Source organism: Brachypodium distachyon, chromosome 3 (genome assembly GCF_000005505.3).
Source record: "Brachypodium distachyon strain Bd21 chromosome 3, Brachypodium_distachyon_v3.0, whole genome shotgun sequence".
Lineage (NCBI taxonomy): Eukaryota > Viridiplantae > Streptophyta > Magnoliopsida > Poales > Poaceae > Brachypodium > Brachypodium distachyon.
The window spans coordinates 50859099-50877769 of record NC_016133.3 but is presented as its reverse complement, the minus strand read 5'-3'; the positions used below and the strand labels follow the sequence as shown (position 1 = coordinate 50877769).

The 18671-nt window shown below is 48.8% G+C and overlaps 2 protein-coding genes across 2 annotated transcripts; both read right to left on the bottom strand.

Moving 5' to 3' along the window:
* Positions 1-265: 265 nt before the first annotated feature.
* On the bottom strand, positions 266-4494 carry LOC100825525 (expansin-B16). Its single transcript, XM_010237462.3, has 4 exons — positions 4093-4494; positions 2642-2948; positions 1870-1999; positions 266-811 (listed from the first exon to the last, which is right to left on the bottom strand). The coding sequence occupies exons 1-4, from the start codon at positions 4283-4285 to the stop codon at positions 617-619; spliced, it is 825 nt and encodes a 274-aa protein (XP_010235764.1). The 5' UTR covers positions 4286-4494; the 3' UTR covers positions 266-616.
* A 2928-nt stretch (positions 4495-7422) lies between these two features.
* LOC100825221 (CBS domain-containing protein CBSX5) lies at positions 7423-9291 on the bottom strand. The gene is made up of 2 exons (XM_003572701.3): positions 8721-9291; positions 7423-8595 (listed from the first exon to the last, which is right to left on the bottom strand). The coding sequence occupies exons 1-2, from the start codon at positions 9068-9070 to the stop codon at positions 7674-7676; spliced, it is 1272 nt and encodes a 423-aa protein (XP_003572749.1). The 5' UTR covers positions 9071-9291; the 3' UTR covers positions 7423-7673.
* Between the last annotated feature and the right edge of the window lie 9380 nt (positions 9292-18671).

Genomic DNA, 18671 nt, shown 5'->3' with positions numbered 1-18671 from the left:
GTATGATTTGTACCTCCTTTTCTTCTCAAAACTCATCTCTTGCCAATCATCTTAAAGATAGCACCCTAGCCGCACCACTCTAGGTTATTCACAACTTCCAAACAAGTTGAAGCAACTCTAGGTTGTGCGACATCCAAGACATCGTTCGCCAAAACCAACGCTACGGAGCGCACAATAGACTCCACAATAGCTGATCAGATATGTCTTCATATACAACCACTGAAGCTCAATTAAAGAAAACATTAGCTGAGCTGAACAATAGATGTAGATGCCTGTGCGAGATACGGCACTATCAATGTTGGCTTTGAACAAACCCAACAGTGAAGAGGGCGCAATGTAATGATACAGACAAAATGGATTGATGAGTATAGAAACGTACATGATCTAATAGACATAGGCAATACTGCAACAACATCACCACGGAGTGAATGCTGACTCATCACGCTCTCTCTCCAGTTCGGAGAGGGCTTCCTACTAGGGTTTAGGGTACACATTCTAACCCAAACACCTCTATCTCATAGTAACGAATTAACTACACACAACCACAGACAAATTGAACAAGACCGTGGGACTCCACTGATGCAAGGCCAACATGTTACACATACACCCGTCATTTTTATATGAAGTTGAGGCGAGACGTATAGGTAGCCTTGGGAGTCCAATTCCTTGGGATGACGTCCTGAGCGGAGAGGGTCTTCTTGGTAGTCAGGGTTGTCAACCTAACAGAAAATGGTCCAATGAGTGGGCCTGGCGTGAGGCTCCAGGTGGCACCCCAGATGTGCTTCATGTCTTGCCACTGTGCCGACTTTGCCTGCATGCATAGTGAAAGTTTTTGAGATCAGTAGTAGAGCTGCAAAATTCAAAACTTGAAACGTTTGTAGCAAAACAAAAGGTGAATACTTGAGATGAACTCCTTTATTGTGTTGCATCGGTGCATCGCGAATATCAAACGTGGTTCAGAAATCATTTTGAATACAGTCAGACAGTCAGTGCATGAATGTATGGTGACTGATCTGATACCTAGCAAGCAGATAATGTTTGGTAGTGCTGGTGGTAGTGGAATGGGACTTTTGGGATGGTTTCTTGATTAGTCTCCACGAGTGAGGCTCTGTTGAGAGGGATAGCAATTAGCATCATTTGAAAAGCAGGGGACACGGCAACGAGCATCGCATATTCATCGCTATATATAGGGCTGGGTAAGGTATGGCCTTTCTGGAAGAATGAACGGGGCACGTGATTTCGGCAGTCAGCTAAAGTGCTAGCTGCTGCCCGAAGGTAACTAGACGTGGATGCATATATTGGAACTATTTGGAGACAGCATCACTTTTTCAAAAAAAAAAAAAAAGAGGAGACAGCATCATAGTGAACTCTATTATCTTTTCATCATTTTTAGCTAGGCAAAACACATGTGTGATTCGACGGAGATAAGTTATCACTAATGGACAAACCGCGCAGATGAGAAGTTTGCTCCAAAGACAAAATGTAAGCTATAGAATCAGCAAGCCTACTTATTAATTATGGGCTGTGGCTCGTGGAGGTGCCTATCTATATCCAAGCATCCACCATGCAAGGAAACGTCTTTCATGTCCCCCAGTCACTTGCAGAAAGAGTGATCCAGTCACATGCACGCACTGCTGCGCTGCTCGTGCATGGCTCTTACATTTTCAGCAACCCACCGTCCAATTGTACTGGCGTACCATTTCCATGCTACTGCGAGTCTACCACCACTAAAAAGGAGTAGGTGACAAGAGCGATTATTTCCTTTCAAAAAAAAGAGCGATTATTCTGTCTGTTTTTTTTAGTGGTGATCGTACCAAAAGGCAACGGCAATGCAAAGGTGCGCATGATGAGATGGAGATTTTGGTTTACCTGCTTTAGCTGCATGGATCCAATGTCGCCGTCGCCGTCCTCGAACTCCACCAGAAGCGAGAGCCAGAAGCTCGTCGATCCCTCGACCACGCGGAAGGCGATGTTCTTCCCCCGGTACTTGCACGGCGTCCTGTAAAAGGAGACGCGCGCATGCCGCACTCATGAGCAATTTAATCCAGTCAAACTGTAACTGTTTATTTCATCACACACTAGTGTATGAACTAAACGAACATGACAAGTGTGAAGCCGGTAGCTCGCTTTGGCATGCGACCAGAGTTTCCTAGGCAGTGAATGTTAGAAGCTGGCGTGCGTGCAGCGTGACTACTCGGGGAGTCGGGACAGGGGAATTGTTGTCCAAGATCCTACCACTAGTGGAGGCTGCCACGGCATGTGAACGGTGAAACCCCGTACGTGGTCCTCGATCGGTAGCAAAGCTAAGTCAGATCTGACAGTGCCGTTGAGCATTCGACAAACTTTGTTTCTACTCTACGCGGGACCATTGCGGCCGGCCGGGACAAATTAATACAGTACTGCCACAGATACATTTTGACAGAGTTCAAGTGGTTAAACCGTCAGACGTATTGAAATTGACGGAAGGTAAGCGGTACATATTTTTCGTCTGCTAGCTCTGTTCGTTGACCACTAATCTAACATGCGCTGTAAGCCGGTAACAGTGTTGCATGCTCTTTCAGAGGCTAAAAGAAAGTTTTAGTGAAATGGTAAGTCGAGCAACAAGTTGTGCCTCGATCGGAATTCAGGGGCGCTCACGTACCTGCGGAACACCACCGAGATCTCTCCTCGGTTGCGCAGCTGCCCGCCGTGACCGGCGACGGCGAGCCTGCCGAAGGCGGCGCCGCTGAGGTCGAAGTGCGTGCGGCCCGAGGAGCAGTAGCCGCCGGGGCACTCGTCGGTGACGATGACGGTGACGGCGCGGCGCGAGCAGATGCCGGCGTCGAGGCACCTGACCTTGTAACACGCGCCGCAGCCCTCGCCGCCCTTGAACAGCACCGGGCTCACCGCGCCCACGCGGGCCTTCATCGGCGCCACGTCCACCAGCGTCCCGTACCCACACGCGCCGCCTGCATGGATTAATGTACGTATCCACGTTCACACATGCATGTATGTAGACAATTAGTAAGTGTCTAAGTGCTACTAGCTTTTACAACTCGAGTTTTACGGCTGGCTGCCTGCACGTGCGACCAACCGATCGACCGTGGTCCTGAAGAGGAAGACGTTAATTTGGAGAAGGAACGTCGATCCTGGCAGGTCAGATCTAGTAACGGCACTAGCCAACAAACAGCGAAAGAGCATTTGTGTGGGGGAATTGGACACCAATCGGACGTCTTCCACGAAGTAAAGCTAGAGTAAGTGGCGTAAGATAAGATAGATGTTCACTTTCAGAGACCACTGCAAATGGCTGCATCTATGCACATCTGTATCAAGGACATGAACTGCGTGCGGATTCATTGTGAGATGCGTTAACGGTAAGACAAAGACAAGGAAAGTGTCTGCCTTGATCACTGAGTTTCAGTGTTTTCAGATGACTGAGATCTTAGAGGTGCGCCTTCTTGCACATCTACAGAGGCGCCAGTGCAAATTTTGACTCTTTCTCCAGTTACTTTTTCTCCTAGCTGCATGCTGTTTATGCTGTGTCAGCCTGTCAGGTGGTAGATATACCGGCGGCGCGTGTAGGCTAAAATTGATCTGTACCGACTACCGATAGTTTCTTGTTGGTTTGTAGAAAAATCGACTGGTTGATGGCAAGCACCTTTAGCACGACGCTCGCGTGCCGGCCTCAATAATATACCCGAATGTTTAAGACTAAAGTCCGCCTCTTCACTAGACACACTTGTGCCGGAATGTGCACTTGGGTCCGCAAGAATTCCTCGTGTCCCCTCTGTAGGGATATGGCGACGTGGCGCCAAAATGTGCCAACGGCTAGAAGCGTATTCTCAAAAGAAAGAAAACGTAACCCACACTATACGGGTCGCTGGATCCAATGCATTATCACATTTCCTACTCGCAAGTGTAGTCATCAACGGAGATGATCGAAAACAAATAAGGAACACTGAGCCATTAATGGCGCAATGCATCCTACAATTATGCATTCTACAAGGTACTACGACTCCGCGAAACCCTGAACTTGTAATGCTCTTGAAATTTCGTGACCAATAATATATTTGGACCAGAGTAACAGGGATACAGACATGAGGGAGGGCTTACCATCGCTGCCGTCGCCGTCGGCGCTGCCGTACCAGGTCGCGGTGGCCTGATGCCACTGAGGGTCGACCACCTTGTGCGCCGCCCCGGCCTCCGCGGCAACGAAGATGGACGCCGCAGAAAGGAGAGAAGCGAGCCGAGCAAAGCTGGTCGATAAGGGAGCCGGAGAGCCTGAGCAGGCGGAGCCGCCGGCCATTTGTGATGAGCGCAGCGCTTCTACCGTGGCTAACGCAGCTATTGCAGCCTCGTGTGTACGAGAGCAGTGTGCTTCTTTCTGGGTCACGGCCACCTAGCTTTAAGCCTTCGAGAAGCCCCAGCCCCCAATGCCCAGAGCTCAGAGAGCTGCGCTCTGCACAAAGGGAACGTGGAGACAATGGGAATGCACGAGCAGGGTGCTAGCTAGGCTGGTGGCTGGATTTATAGTGTGGACACTGGACAGTGGTAGGAAAATTCTCTGGTTAGATCGCTTCAGCTCGTGACTGACCAATTTGTCCGTTTTGTGGGTTGTTGTTACTATAACGTAGCTAGACTATTGCCACATGATCGACGGTGGCCTTGCCTTGCTCACTGTCGTTCACAATGCTTAATTCCGCTGCTAAACGTATTGACTATATGTAGGTTCAAACACGCATTACATATATCGCCACATAAAACGATAACAGTATCTTATATCAGCTTAAGCCATCATGTATTCTGATTTTCTGGACTTACGACACCCCCAAACCCACACGAATTCGGTTTCCCCCTGTACTTCAGACTTTCAGAGGGCTGAGGAGCGCAACATGCGGCCGGGGCTACCTCTCCGAGCTGTCGGGAACTCTGGATCGAGAACGGCAAGCAAAGGAAGAACATCTCCGGATCCAAATCTGAAAGGAAAAGATGGCAATGATCAAGGATGGCAGCAAAACCGGTCGTGAAGATATCATGGATACGGCCGCAGAGTCGCACTGTTTTACCATCTCCCCTGTTGCGCGTCTTTTTCCCCCTTCCCATGTGCGCGGCCGGGAGCTCCGATCGCCCGCGCGTACGTACGTCCGGCCCTATCGGCGCGGTTGCTTCGCCCGACCGTTACCGTTTTGCGGCCACCCTTCCCCGACTCGCGTTCGTGTTGTACTTTTGAAGTGGGGGTCCTGTGGCGCGCGGCGGCTGCGTGCTGGCACGGGCATTTCGTGTTGTACGTTTGGCCGTTGGGGCTCTGGAGTCTGGAATATGGCCGTATGGAGCGGAGCCACTGGACGAGGGGATCGACTTTTTGTTGGCCCCGTTGCATCTTGCGTCAGCTATCAGGCCACCGAAGAATCTGAAGAAAAAAACGACGGGAGCTTCTCTGTAACTTACAACGGGATCCACTGGACGAGGGGATCGCCAAGGAAGAATTCCGGCACCGTTAGTCCGAGGCTGGCTGCAGGTGGGGAGCCCGCAAGTGGGAGAAGTGAGCCGGCCTCAGCGGCTGAGCTCGACCGCCGCTACAACGCCATCAGGGAGGGGAGCTCGAGCGGCGTCCACCACACATCAGTGCGGGATTGGCTCCGCCCTCCTCTTTTTTCTCCTCCGATTCGTCAGTGGAGATAGTCGGCTGAGGCGGGGTTCGACCCCGAGGACATCGTGCGCGCGAAAGAGGCCTCCAAGCTCTCAATCACCAAAGACGACCCGCGCTGGCTCGCCACGGAGGAGCTCACGGCGGCCTACGACCGCTCCCGAGCCTCCGGTGACGGCAGCTCTCCCGGTCATTGTCCTTCCGGATGATGAGTAAGCAAGCATTCGGGAGGGGGGGGGGGTGTGGAAGCCGGCGAGGAGTGTTTTTGGGTGTTTGCTCCTCTAATTTAGCTAAATTTTTGGTAAATGTAGAACTAGTAGATGTAGTAAAACTACGTATGTGGCCGAATGACGAACTCCGACGATCTGCGATGTGAATTGCGAAGAACCAACCCCCTATTTATAGGGATTTCGCGAAGTTTCAAACTTCTCTTTTGTTCGGTTTTACTATTTAGTATCTGTTCTACTGGAAGAGAGACGGTACCAAATTTTCGAATTCAGTTGATCTGAACTCGGTTATTTCAGATGCTCGGATTCGGTAACGGTTAGAGTTGCTCTTAGCCCTTCTCCAGCAACCCGGTCCACATTCTTGACTCGATCCCAAAGAGTTCAAACCTTCTGGGACTGCAGTACCGCATTGCCTCTCCATTGCTGCAATACCAGGCCAGCTCGCTTTAACTCATGGTTGCATGGCTAAGAGGGAGGCGTGAATTCTGATCGGTAGTGTTGTACAATTGAACTGCTTTTGCTTACTCCAGTGCTCTCTTGGCAATTAAATTCGTCAAGAACTACCGGATACGCACGACCATATAATTAAGATAAGCACGAAGAGGGTGCTGTCGCTTCCTTAAAGCAGACGCTACATAAACTTGGTTGGCTAGCATAAAATTGGATACAAGAACTCAATCTGAAACTTTATGGAATTGCTTCTATAATTAACCCTAATTTCCCCCGAAAAGACACTCTGAATTTATCTCGCATTTTACAAATCCGCATGGGCGCGTGGCAGACAAACATGATTTTAGAATCTATAATGCAAATTAAACCAAATAAAATCATGCCAAAAATGTTGAAATAAGAGTTGCCGAACGAGTTCTAAGAAGTTCCAAGACATGCGCACGCCCACCAATTAATTAAATGCATAGGTAGTTAGATTTGCTGTGTTCTTTTTTTGTGAGAAGGACTATCTATTTGACGAACTGAGAGTAAAAGGCCAGTTAATTCTTCCTAAATAAATGATCCGATTTTATGTGCCCTTACATAGGGGCCGAATACAAACCAGAAAAGACTTACGTGGGCCTTTTATAGGCCAAGAGTCATGTTAAGTAGTTGTTGGGCTGATGCCGAAATAGCTTTATATCCCGCAGAAAAAAAGCTGGACTTTCTATAGCTTAGCTCGTATGTCTCAAGTTCCCGATAAAAAAAAAGATGTCTTAAGTTTGTCAAAATTTGGATGTATCTAGACATGACTTAGTGTATAGATACATTCAGATTTGGACAAAGTTAAGATATCTTTTGTTGAACGGAGAGAGTATTGTATATAGCTCGTGGACCGAACTTCCTTTCAGTTTTTTGAAACAAACTTGCGTCATTTCGAATTCGAAATCGAGAGAAACGGAAACAGCTATCCAACTCCGGGCTCTACATCTAATGGCGTGGGCAATGTGGTGACGTCAGCCTTCTCTTATCGATGTCACATAGGATAAAATCTGACGTGGGAGAGAAAGAAATAAAGAAAAATCACAAGCCTTCTCTTAATTAAGAGATGATCTCTTTACAAGAATGATAAGGCAAAGATAAACCAAATTTTCCATTATACTAGATTTTGCATTTTCTTAGCATTTATTAGTTAACTTTATTCATCTTAGCATTAATTTTAAAATATAACACTAAAAAATAACCCATTGTACAACATGTTTTGTTGTTTTTTATAATTGACGTGTCACACCTGAGATAAGACAGTTGTGCATGCTCTAAAAAAAAACTTCGGGCTCTAGCCATACATTTTCACTGCCCCAAAAAACATTGTCTACGATGATCGATCACATTCAGAAATCATCTGAATCGCACTCACGGCGGAGATGCTCGCGGAGCAGAGCAAGCACATCGGCGCAGCTCACGACACCGACAAGCACGCCGCTGGTCTCATCGACGACCCAGACGTGTCCGACCCGGTGGGCGAGCGCCTGGGCCATGACGGCCACGAGCGAGCTCCCCCCATGACACGCCGCCACGTCCTCCGTTGACCTCCACCGGAAGCTCCCCGAAGACGACACCCTCCTCGCGCGTCTCGTACGCGCCACCAACGGCCAGCACTCGTCATCAGACGACGTTGCCGATGACGACGACGACGACGACGGCGTCAAGGGCAGAGATGATGCCACGTCGTCGTCGTCGTGCGCGGCGTCCATGAGGTCGCACATGGCGTGGAGCCCCCTGTCCCTGAGCTGGGCCCTGATGGAGCGGAGCAGGAACTCGGGCGGCGAGCTGTAGCAGTCGATGTACGTCATGACGTCGCCCGCCGAGAGCGCGGCGAACGCGGCGGACACGGACTCGACGTCGCACGCGCCGAGCACGCCCGGGCAGATCTCCCCGACCAGGGCGTCTCCGTCGGCCACGACCGCCACGGCCGCGGTGCAGTGCGCCATGGATCTACGCAGGAGCGGGATGGCGTCGAGCGCGTCGGCGTCCACGTGGACGGCGTGGGCCGCGTCCCGGCCGCGGACGAGTCCCAGGGAGGAGACCGTGAGACACGCCACCGGCGCGAAGAGGGAGATGGAGCCGAAGAGGTGCCGGACGATGTCTTCCTGCGTCAGCACGCAGTAGCTGGCGTCGGCGGCAGAAGAGGAGACGTTGTGAAGAAGAAGATGATGGTGCTTCTGCTTGCGGCCGGCGCGCGCGTGGCCGTGGAGCGCGACGACCAGGCTGTGCGCGTTGCTGGCTAGCAGCACGTCGATGGCGTCCAGCAGGCTGCAAAGTTTGACCAAACGTACAGTTCAATCCAAAAATCGTCCTTTGGTAGTAGGTACGGCTGGTGGATAGCAAAGTTTAGCTACGTACGGCGACGGCTATCACGACTCTATATTTGTACGTACCTGGTCTGTGCGTCCACTCGGCGGGTGACGGCGTGATCGCCGACGGCGGCCGTGAGCACGGACACGGGCCGGCCGAGCGCGGCCGTTGGGTCGCCGAGGTTGCCATCGTCGCCGCACACGTAGCACAGGATCTCCGCGACGCTGACCTTGACGGACACCACCGTGGCGGCTGTCGTCTGCTGCGCCTTCGCGCCCGAGGGCAGCGCGGCGTCGACGAAGACAAAGGGGTCGGCACCGGCGCGGAGCGTGGCGAGCGCTGCCGCGATGGGCGTCGACTGCGGCAGGACGCGCACCGCCGGCTTCCCGATGCAGAGGTCGGAGACGACGTGGGACAGAATGCTCGCCGCCATTGACGCACGTAGATTTATGCACGATCCACCGGAAGGGGACGGGAGATTGCGGGGAATGTTTTTGTACTTGCTGCCTTGCCGGGGAGAGCGCGGCAGGGCGAGTTACTGATGATAGTTTGTTCCAGAGCTCAATGTGCAGAGCGAGGGGTATTTATAGGTGGAGCAGATGCGAGTATGCGACGGTGCTTGCGAGCTGTAATTTTGAAAGGAGATTGGAATGCTCTGCGACAGTATCAATCTGAAAAAAAACGAGATTATCAATCTCTAATACTGTTCCTCAACGGGAAAGGCCTAAATTCCGCCACTGCCCAAATTGCATGCATGTAGTTTGACAATCAAAATCGAGGTTAACTCTATCACATTGGTTAATGTTTTTTCTTTCACACGGACGGCGATGGTTAACACTATAGTAATGCGATTGGCCGGTCAGGTGTCACATATCGAGTAGTACAAAACGTCTTCCAGGTTTCAAGACATTCTAGTCTGGTCCAATTAGTGCGTGTAACTAGTGTTCCTCCAATTTGTTCCTCTTCATGCACGCTGGGCTTCCTCGGACTAGCATTATTTCAGTTTTCCAATAATAAGAAAAAGTCGAAGAGCAGTCCAAATTCAAGTTGGTTTCCCTCATGAACACAGCGCCACAAGCAAGTGAGTTTAAAACACACACATGGTCGCGCTCTTTATTTCAAATTTTCAACATCTTGCCACGGCAGACACGGCGTTATGTCAAGAGAAAGATGCGTCCTGTCCCCGTATGACACATTGTGAGGCCTGAATCTGAAGTACGATTGTACGAATACGCCGATCAAATAGAAAAAATTGAGTGGAGGCACAGCTATCACACCAGGATGCAGACAAGCCCGTGAACGGCGCGAGGTAGACTTCCCGTATACGCCAAGCCCGCGGGCTACGAACACGTCGCCGGACTCGTGCTGCCGTGCGGGAACAGCTGTGTTCGTGCCGTACGTATCGAAACGGCCAATGGCAGATCACATGGTGGCGGTTGAGGGGCCGTATCGCTACGAGACGAGAGACGGTGGCGCCTCACGATGCTTTTTCTCTTCTTTGGTCTGCGGATCGTAGGCGCGTATCGCCTTCCACGGAACTTGGCTGGACCAAGTCAACAGACAAACAGGGCCTAACTCACCGGAATAATCAGGACGCACGAAGAATGGAGTCATGAGGCGGCTATATGTAGGTTTTGGGCCTTTGACACTTCGGCCCAGCGCTGGAACCAGGCCTGTCTACAGAAGGGATCGTTTTCCTGTGCGCATGTTCGGCCTATTCGGTCTGAAAGCGTCACAAACAGAGGTTAAAACCGACAACCGAACAACGTTGATGATGTATGTGAGGAATCCTACCGCCAAAAAAGCAGCGTCGTCAAAATTGTGATTTTTGTCGGTTCCTTCGTTTCCGATAGCCATTTGAGATCGCAAGAGGATGGAAAATCACAGATAAACGTCTGGCAACAGTAGTTTATGTATTTCTTTTGTGAGCTATTATGTCCGTGCGACTGCATCCTGGAAGTGCAGATGACGGCGTCGCCAAATCAATGGTTCGACAACCTGACTTGCAAGGGATGTACCCCTGGGCACAACATATTCAACAATCTTAGATTCTCATCGTTTGAGGTGAGCGACTCATGCGGCTAGTCAAAACATATGAGGTTAGTCTATCTTGTGCGTGTCCGCTCTTCTGCAAGTTTCATCACCATATACATGGAGAAATGTCAATACAGATAGTGAATCTAGCGATTTTGACTTTGAATAATCTTGATTTAACCTTTAGTTTTATCAGGGGTCTTTGTTGTCGGTTTTTGTTTCAGTATTGTCAATCCTTCTGTACTATGTTTCTTGAATCAATAAAGTCAGACGTTTCCCCAAAAAAGAAAAGAAAATAGAGCTGATGTAAACACCGAGCTGGAATAACGGTTAGCTTTCGGTGTAGAAGTGCATACACCTATACAGAGTATTTTGAGTATTGTCATGTGCTCGCGAGAGATAAGGACATCAACAATAGTAGAGTCTTTATCGACTCTCCCTGCCATTAAGAGTCGACGGTTAAATGACACATACAATGTTTCGTGTCTTTAAACTAACTCTGCATAATTGTTAGTAGGTGCATTTGCCCAGTGTTAACCTCTGGCACTCACATTTGCTTGTATTTTGAAAAAGAAAAGAGTACGCATGAAATGGATAAACACCGTTGATCGATTCCTACCTTCCAATAGCCCTGAGCCAAGGTTCTCAACAATTTTTTGGACGACGCCTTCTCATCCTCCTACCGGGCTCCTTTTGGATGCAAACACAAGCTGAAGGGCTCGCCTGCTGGTATCATTAGCACCGATACTTCACGGAAGCAACAACTAAGAGCACTTTTACAGTACCCACAAATTAATATAAGCCGTTAGTTTCATCTAATCTCACGGACAGATTTTACCTGTACTCCAAGGTAACAACCGGGAAGTACCATCGATCAATACTTGGGAGTACCGTCGTTTGTGGGGTAAAATCATTATTACGAAGTCAATTAACAGGGGATAACCGGATAAACGCAGCTAATTACGGCTGCAGATATTGAGGCGGCGAGATTTGCCTTCGATGGCTAGGAGATTTAGTCCAAGGAGTAGCACGCCGGCCGGCCCAAGCCACTGATTGCAAACCTTGATCGGTCCTGTCCACCCGTACATGGAGCATGGAACTCGATCGATCAAGCAGCGGCGTGCAGTCCATGGTCGATTAGGAGACGCTCGTCAAAGTCCAAATCACAATAGACGAAAGGTCTAACAGATGGACGGACGGATTGGCTTGGGACTCCTAACCTTTTCTAGGGAGTACCAGGGTACCATAAAAGTTATCACAACTAAACCTCATGTCCGCAGGTGTTCAAGCAACACACCGTTGTGTGCCCGTGGTTGTTGTGCATCGTTCATTGCACCTCGTTCTTCGTCATTTCCGTGGCTGCTTGGCCATAAATTCCCGTCCTTATCAGTGAAGAGTTTGTCGGGCCACTTTCCAAGCACCGGTACCCTTGGTTGCTGCTCATTGGCTCTTTTCTCTTGTCTCTAAACAGAGAGGATTTTGTTGGAATTTTGGGTTAGGCCTAAGGCCCAATCTGAAATTAATTCCTGAAAAATCTCAAAAACCCATTCATGTAGTGGGATGAGGAAGTGGGAATAGTCCCACATTGCTAGTTTAGGGGGAGTTGGACCAATATATAAGGAATGTTGGTTCTCACCTCTTGAGCAAGTGAGCAAGTGAGCAATATATCATGACGCGACGCGCGCGCGCGCCGCGTTTCGTGGATCGAGTTCGAGTTCGAGTTCGCAGTCGGAATCCGTTGCGGACGCGTAACAAATCCCGATAATTGTGGAGTCGGTTTTGGGTTCCTAAACCGAAGTCCGCATGCGTGCCTATATAATAAGACTACCCCGGCCTCCGGACGGACGACGCAAAAACCCTAGCCGTCACGCCCACGATCCAATCTCGTTGTTTCGCCGCCAACTGCTACTCCATCCCGTCGATTGCGTGCACAGATCGCCGGGAGAGCAGGCCTCCGGAACCCCGACCTTCGAGATCCTGCCCGGGAGACGGTCGATAAGGTTTTTGGGGAGCGTTCTCACGCGACTGCTCGCTTCTTCACGTCTCTGTTTCATCGGCATCTTCATCACCAATGGCCGACGACCTCGGAGATCCCGCGGCTCAGGCTGCCGCTCTAGCTCAGCAGCAGCAGGCTGCACAACTCCAAGCACAGCAGCAGGCTGCCCAACTCCAAGCCCAGGCAACTGCTGCTGCACAGGCGCAAGCGCAGGCACTGGCCGCTGCTCAGGAGGTAGTCAAGGCTGCTGCTGCTGCCGGCGTGAACATCGACGCCACCGGACTCGTCACCGACCTCAACAAACAAACACAAGAAAAGAGCACAGCACCGTACGTAATCTGCTCTTTCTTGTTGATTTTGATTAGTAGTTCTATTATTCATGCCGTGAAATTAGATGAGTTTTATTGCTGTGTGTTGCTATTTAATTTGTCTAGTTTGCATGATATAATGTGCTACATGTTTTACACACTGTCCTTCTGGATTAAATATTCATCGAAATTACCTAATTTTTCAACAATCCAAAAACCTTATGCGTGTAGGCAATTTTCGATGTCTCAATTTGCTGTCGCATTGAAACCACCTGTGTTTACTGGACTGCACTTTAAGAGGTGGCAATATAAATGTCATATGTGGCTCGTGGCTATGGGCGCATGGTGGGCGGTACAACACGGGAAGACTCAAACAATTGCTTCTCAGCAGTTGTATGTTGAGGCTTGTGTTGTAGTCGTTGGTGCGATCTGTAGTGTGCTGGGAGATAAGCTCGTTGATGCTTATCTGCACTATCAGGATGCCAAAGAGTTGTGGGATGCGCTCGATGCCAAGTTTGGCGCATCTGACGCTGGCAGTGAGCTGTACGTCATGGAGCAGTTCTTTGACTATAAGGTGGTTGCAAACCGATCTGTAGTGGAACAAGCTCATGAGTTATTGACTATGGCTAAGGAACTTGAGCAATTCAAGTGTCCACTACCCGACAAGTTTGTCGCCGGGGGCATCATCGCCAAGCTTCCTCCCTCGTGGAGGAACTTTGCTACTTCACTAAAACACAAGAGACAAGAAATCTCTGTGGAGAACCTGATTGGGACTGTTGATGTTCAGGAGAAGGCGAGAGCAAAAGATGCTGGCCCCAAAGGCAACACACAAGAGGGTACGTCCACTGCCAACATGGTTCAGAGGAACAACCACAACAACAGTAACAACAAGGGAAAGGGAAAGGCATTCAATAATGCTGGTCCAAAGAACACTACCACTTTCAAGAAGAAAAAGAAAGGAGGCAACAAGGACAAGGATCCTTGCTTTGTGTGTGGAGGACTTGGCCATTGGGCGAGTAACTGCAAGGAGCGCAAAGGAGGACAGATTTGGCAAAAGTTTGCTAATTTGACCATTGGCAACAATGAAGATGCAGGCAGGTATGGTAATTTATTTACTATATTTTCTGTATGTCAGTCCACCGATTGGTGGGTCGATACAGGCGCAACTATTCATGTTTGTGCTGATATTTCCTTGTTTTCTTCATATCAGGCCATCAGCTCCTCAGTGATGATGGGGAACGGCGCCCATGCTTCTGTTCATGGTGTTGGCATGGTGGATCTGAAGTTTACTTCGGGAAAGATCGTGCAGCTGAGGAACGTGCAGCATGTGCCCTCCATTCAGAAGAATCTTGTTAGTGGATCCCTCCTTTGCAAGGACGGATTTAAGTTAGTGTTTGAGTCCAATAAAGTTATCGTGTCTAAGTATGGACAATTTATTGGTAAAGGTTATGAGTGCGGAGGTTTGTTCCGTTTATCCCTTTCGGATTTTTGTAATAAGGTCGTGAACAGCGTCAATTCTATTAATAACGAGTCTAATGTTTGGCATTCACGACTTTGTCACATTAATTTTGGTTGCATGACGCGATTAGCAAATCTGAGTTTAATCCCTAAAATCATTGTGGCTAAAAGTTCGAAGTGCCAAGCTTGTGTGCAAGCGAAGCAGCCTCGCAAGGCTGCTGAGGAAAGGAACCTAGCACCGTTAAAGCTTATACATTCTGATCTTTGTGAGATGAACGGTGTATTAACCAAAGGTGGAAAACGTTACTTTATGTCTTTCATTGATGATGCGACTAGATTCTGTTATGTGTATTTATTAAAATCAAAGGATGAAGCATTGCATTATTTTAAGATCTATAAAGCTGAAGCAGAGAATCAACTTGAGAAGAAAATTAAACGTTTGCGGTCTGACCGCGGTGGAGAATACTTCTCCAGTGAGTTTAATTCATTTTGTGAGGAACATGGCATAGTCCATGAGAGGACGCCTCCCTATTCGCCCCAGTCAAACAGGGTTGCTGAGAGGAAAAACCGCACGCTGACTGACTTGGTCAACGCCATGTTAGACACTGCTGGTTTATCCAAGGCATGGTGGGGGGAGGCGCTATTGACTTCGTGTCATGTCCTAAGTCGTGTTCCTACAAAAGATAAAGAAGTCACCCCATACGAGCTATGGAAAAAGAAGAGACTCACACTTTCTTACTTACGGACTTGGGGCTGTTTGGCGAAAGTCAATGTGCCAATCACCAAGAAACGTAAGCTTGGACCAAAAACGGTTGATTGTGTCTTTATTGGCTACGCATTTCGAAGTGTCGGCTATAGATTCTTGGTTGTAAATTCTGGAGTACCTGACATGAGCGTCGGTACAATGGAGTCCAGGGATGCTACATTTTTTGAGGACATATTTCCCATGAGAGATATGCATAGCACATCTAGAGAGGATCATGATGTACCTGCTGAACCCGTCAGTTCAGAGGAACATCAGGATCATGGTGTAACTCCTGAACCCGCCATCCCAGTGGAAAATCTTGAACAAACACGCGATGAGATTCCTGAGGAGTATGACAATGAAGCCCCTCTTAGGGGTAAGCGACAAAGGATTATTAAATCTTTTGGTGATGATTTCATTGTGTACCTTGTAGATGACACCCCTAAAACCATTGATGAGGCCTTTGCATCTCCGGATGCAGACTATTGGAAGGAAGCCATTCGTAGTGAAATGGATTCTATCATGGCTAATGGTACGTGGGAGGTCGTTGACCGTCCGTACGGGTGCAAACCTGTAGGATGCAAGTGGATATTCAAGAAAAAGCTTAGGCCTGATGGTACTATTGAGAAGTACAAGGCGCGACTTGTGGCCAAGGGTTTTACCCAGAAAGAAGGTGAAGATTTCTTTGATACTTACTCACCTGTAGCTCGATTGACCACAATCAGAGTATTACTATCACTGGCTGCCTCATATGGTCTGATCGTCCATCAAATGGACGTTAAGACAGCTTTCCTTAACGGAGAGTTGGACGAGGAAATTTACATGAACCAGCCAGATGGATTTGTAATAAAGGGTCATGAAGGCAAAGTGTGTAAGTTATTAAAGTCTCTATATGGCCTGAAACAAGCTTCTAAGCAATGGCATGAGAAGTTTGACAAAACTTTAACATCTGCCGGCTTTGTTGTAAACGAAGCTGACAAATGTGTATACTACCGCCATGGTGGGGGAGAGGGAGTTATACTTTGCTTGTATGTCGATGACATACTAATATTTGGGACTAACCTCAAAGTGATTGAAGAGGTTAAGACTTTCTTGTCGAAGTGCTTTGACATGAAAGACCTTGGTGTAGCTGATGTTATTCTGAACATCAAGCTCGTGAGAGGCGACAATGGTGAGATCACTTTGGTGCAATCTCACTATGTGGAGAAGATCTTGAGTCGTTTCGGATATGCTGATTGTAAACCTTCTCCAACTCCTTATGATCCAAGCGTTCTACTTCGAAAGAATCACAGAATTGGAAGAGACCAACTGAGATATTCTCAGGTTATTGGTTCACTCATGTATTTGGCTAGCGCAACTAGACCTGACATCTCTTTTGCTGTGAGCAAACTGAGTCGGTTCAATAAGAATCCGGGAGATGATCATTGGAATGCACTCGAGAGGGTCATGCGCTATCTAAAGGGCACAATGGGCTATGGTATACACTATACTGGGTACCCCAAGGTACTTGAGGGTTATAGTGATTCAAACTGGATATCTGATGTTGACGAGCTAAAGGCCACGAGTGGATATGTGTTCACACTCGGAGGGGGCGTTGTTTCATGGAAGTCTTGCAAGCAAACGATCTTAACCAGATCAACAATGGAAGCAAAACTTTCAGCATTAGATACATCCACAGTTAAAGCCGACTGGCTTCGTGAGCTCTTGATGGACTTGCCGATTGTTGAAAAACCAATACCGGCGATTCTTATGAACTGTGACAATCAAACTGTGATAGTCAAAGTGAACAGTTCTAAAGATAACATGAAGTCATCAAGACACGTCAGGAGACGTCTGAAATCTGTCAGAGCAATGAGAAACTCCGGAATAATAGGATTGGGATATATCCCAACGGCTAAAAATCTGGCAGATCCCTTTACAAAGGGTCTATCAAGGAATGTGATAGAATCTGCATCAAGGGAGATGTGATTGCGACCCACGTGAGTTACCATGGCGGTAAACCAACCTATGTGATCGGAGATCCCGTGAATTAGGACTTGGGAAACAAGTCATTGGATAACTGAGGAGAGTGTACATTCTTTATCCTACTTCGTTGACGATGCATTACTCTCGTGTACTGTATGGTAGGTTGTTTAACTTAATGTGTTCTAACGCGTTGCATTAATTTGCAAGGGAGATACTGTCGTACAGAGTAGTCTCTAAATAACACACCTATATGAGCCTGACTGTTGGTCGCAGTCTATGAGATTTGGGTGGTCTCTAGTAAGCTCATGAAAAGGCCTGGAGAATGACTTATATGCTCCACACTGCGGGGTAGCATTCGGCAGCCCAGTACCAGACAACAATTTAGTGAAGCTCTAACACAGAAAACTGACAATTCAAGGTTTGTCCATTGTTCAGTTGTGCGTGAGTGAAACAATTTGTTTAGGTAGATGTTCAACCTTAACCGGTCTCCACTGAAACGCTGGTATATCAAAAACAGAGTTTTGGATCAACGGTAATTTTATGTGCTTATGAGATATTGTGAGGGATTGTTGGAATTTTGGGTTAGGCCTAAGGCCCAATCTGAAATTAATTCCTGAAAAATCTCAAAAGCCCATTCATGTAGTGGGATGAGAAAGTGGGAATAGTCCCACATTGCTAGTTTAGGGGGAGTTGGACCGATATATAAGGAATGTTGGTTCTCACCTCTTGAGCAAGTGAGCAAGGGAAATCCCTACTCGCGCTCCTCCTCCTCCTCCTCCGCTCGCCTCGTCACGACGCGCGCGCGCGCCGCGTTTCGTGGATCGAGTTCGAGTTCGAGTTCGAGTTCGAGCCATCCCGGGTCGTGCTTATCTTTTTGACAGTCGGAATCCGTTGCGGACGCGTAACAAATCCCGATAATTGCGGAGTCGGTTTTGGTTTCCTAAACCGAACCGAAGTCCGCCTGCGTGCCTATATAATAAGACTACCCCAGCCTCCGGACGGACGACGCAAAAACCCTAGCCGTCACGCCCACAATCCAATCTCGTTGTTTCGCCGCCAACTGCTACTCCATCCCGTCGATTGCGTGCACAGATCGCCGGGAGAGCAGGCCTCCGGAACCCCGACCTTCGAGATCCTGCCCGGGAGACGGTCGATAAGGTTTTTGGGGAGCGTTCTCACGCGACTGCTCGCTTCTTCACGTCTCTGTTTCATCGGCATCTTCATCACCAATGGCCGACGACCTCGGAGATCCCGCGGCTCAGGCTGCCGCTCTAGCTCAGCAGCAGCAGGCTGCACAACTCCAAGCACAGCAGCAGGCTGCCCAACTCCAAGCCCAGGCAACTGCTGCTGCACAGGCGCAAGCGCAGGCACTGGCCGCTGCTCAGGAGGTAGTCAAGGCTGCTGCTGCTGCCGGCGTGAACATCGACGCCACCGGACTCGTCACCGACCTCAACAAACAAACACAAGAAAAGAGCACAGCACCGTACGTAATCTGCTCTTTCTTGTTGATTTTGATTAGTAGTTCTAT

Excerpts from the sequence above, each read along its gene's own strand:
- LOC100825221 (XM_003572701.3), bottom strand. The coding sequence starts at position 9,070 with ATGGCGGCGAGCATTCTGTCCCACGTCGTCTCCGACCTCTGCATCGGG. Across the intron at positions 8,596-8,720 it reads CGAGTGGACGCACAGACCAG|CCTGCTGGACGCCATCGACG; the intron begins GTACGTACAAAT and ends CAAACTTTGCAG.
- LOC100825525 (XM_010237462.3), bottom strand. The coding sequence starts at position 4,285 with ATGGCCGGCGGCTCCGCCTGCTCAGGCTCTCCGGCTCCCTTATCGACC. Across the intron at positions 2,949-4,092 it reads CGACGGCGACGGCAGCGATG|GCGGCGCGTGTGGGTACGGG; the intron begins GTAAGCCCTCCC and ends TAATCCATGCAG. Across the intron at positions 812-1,869 it reads GATCCATGCAGCTAAAGCAG|GCAAAGTCGGCACAGTGGCA; the intron begins GTAAACCAAAAT and ends CTATGCATGCAG.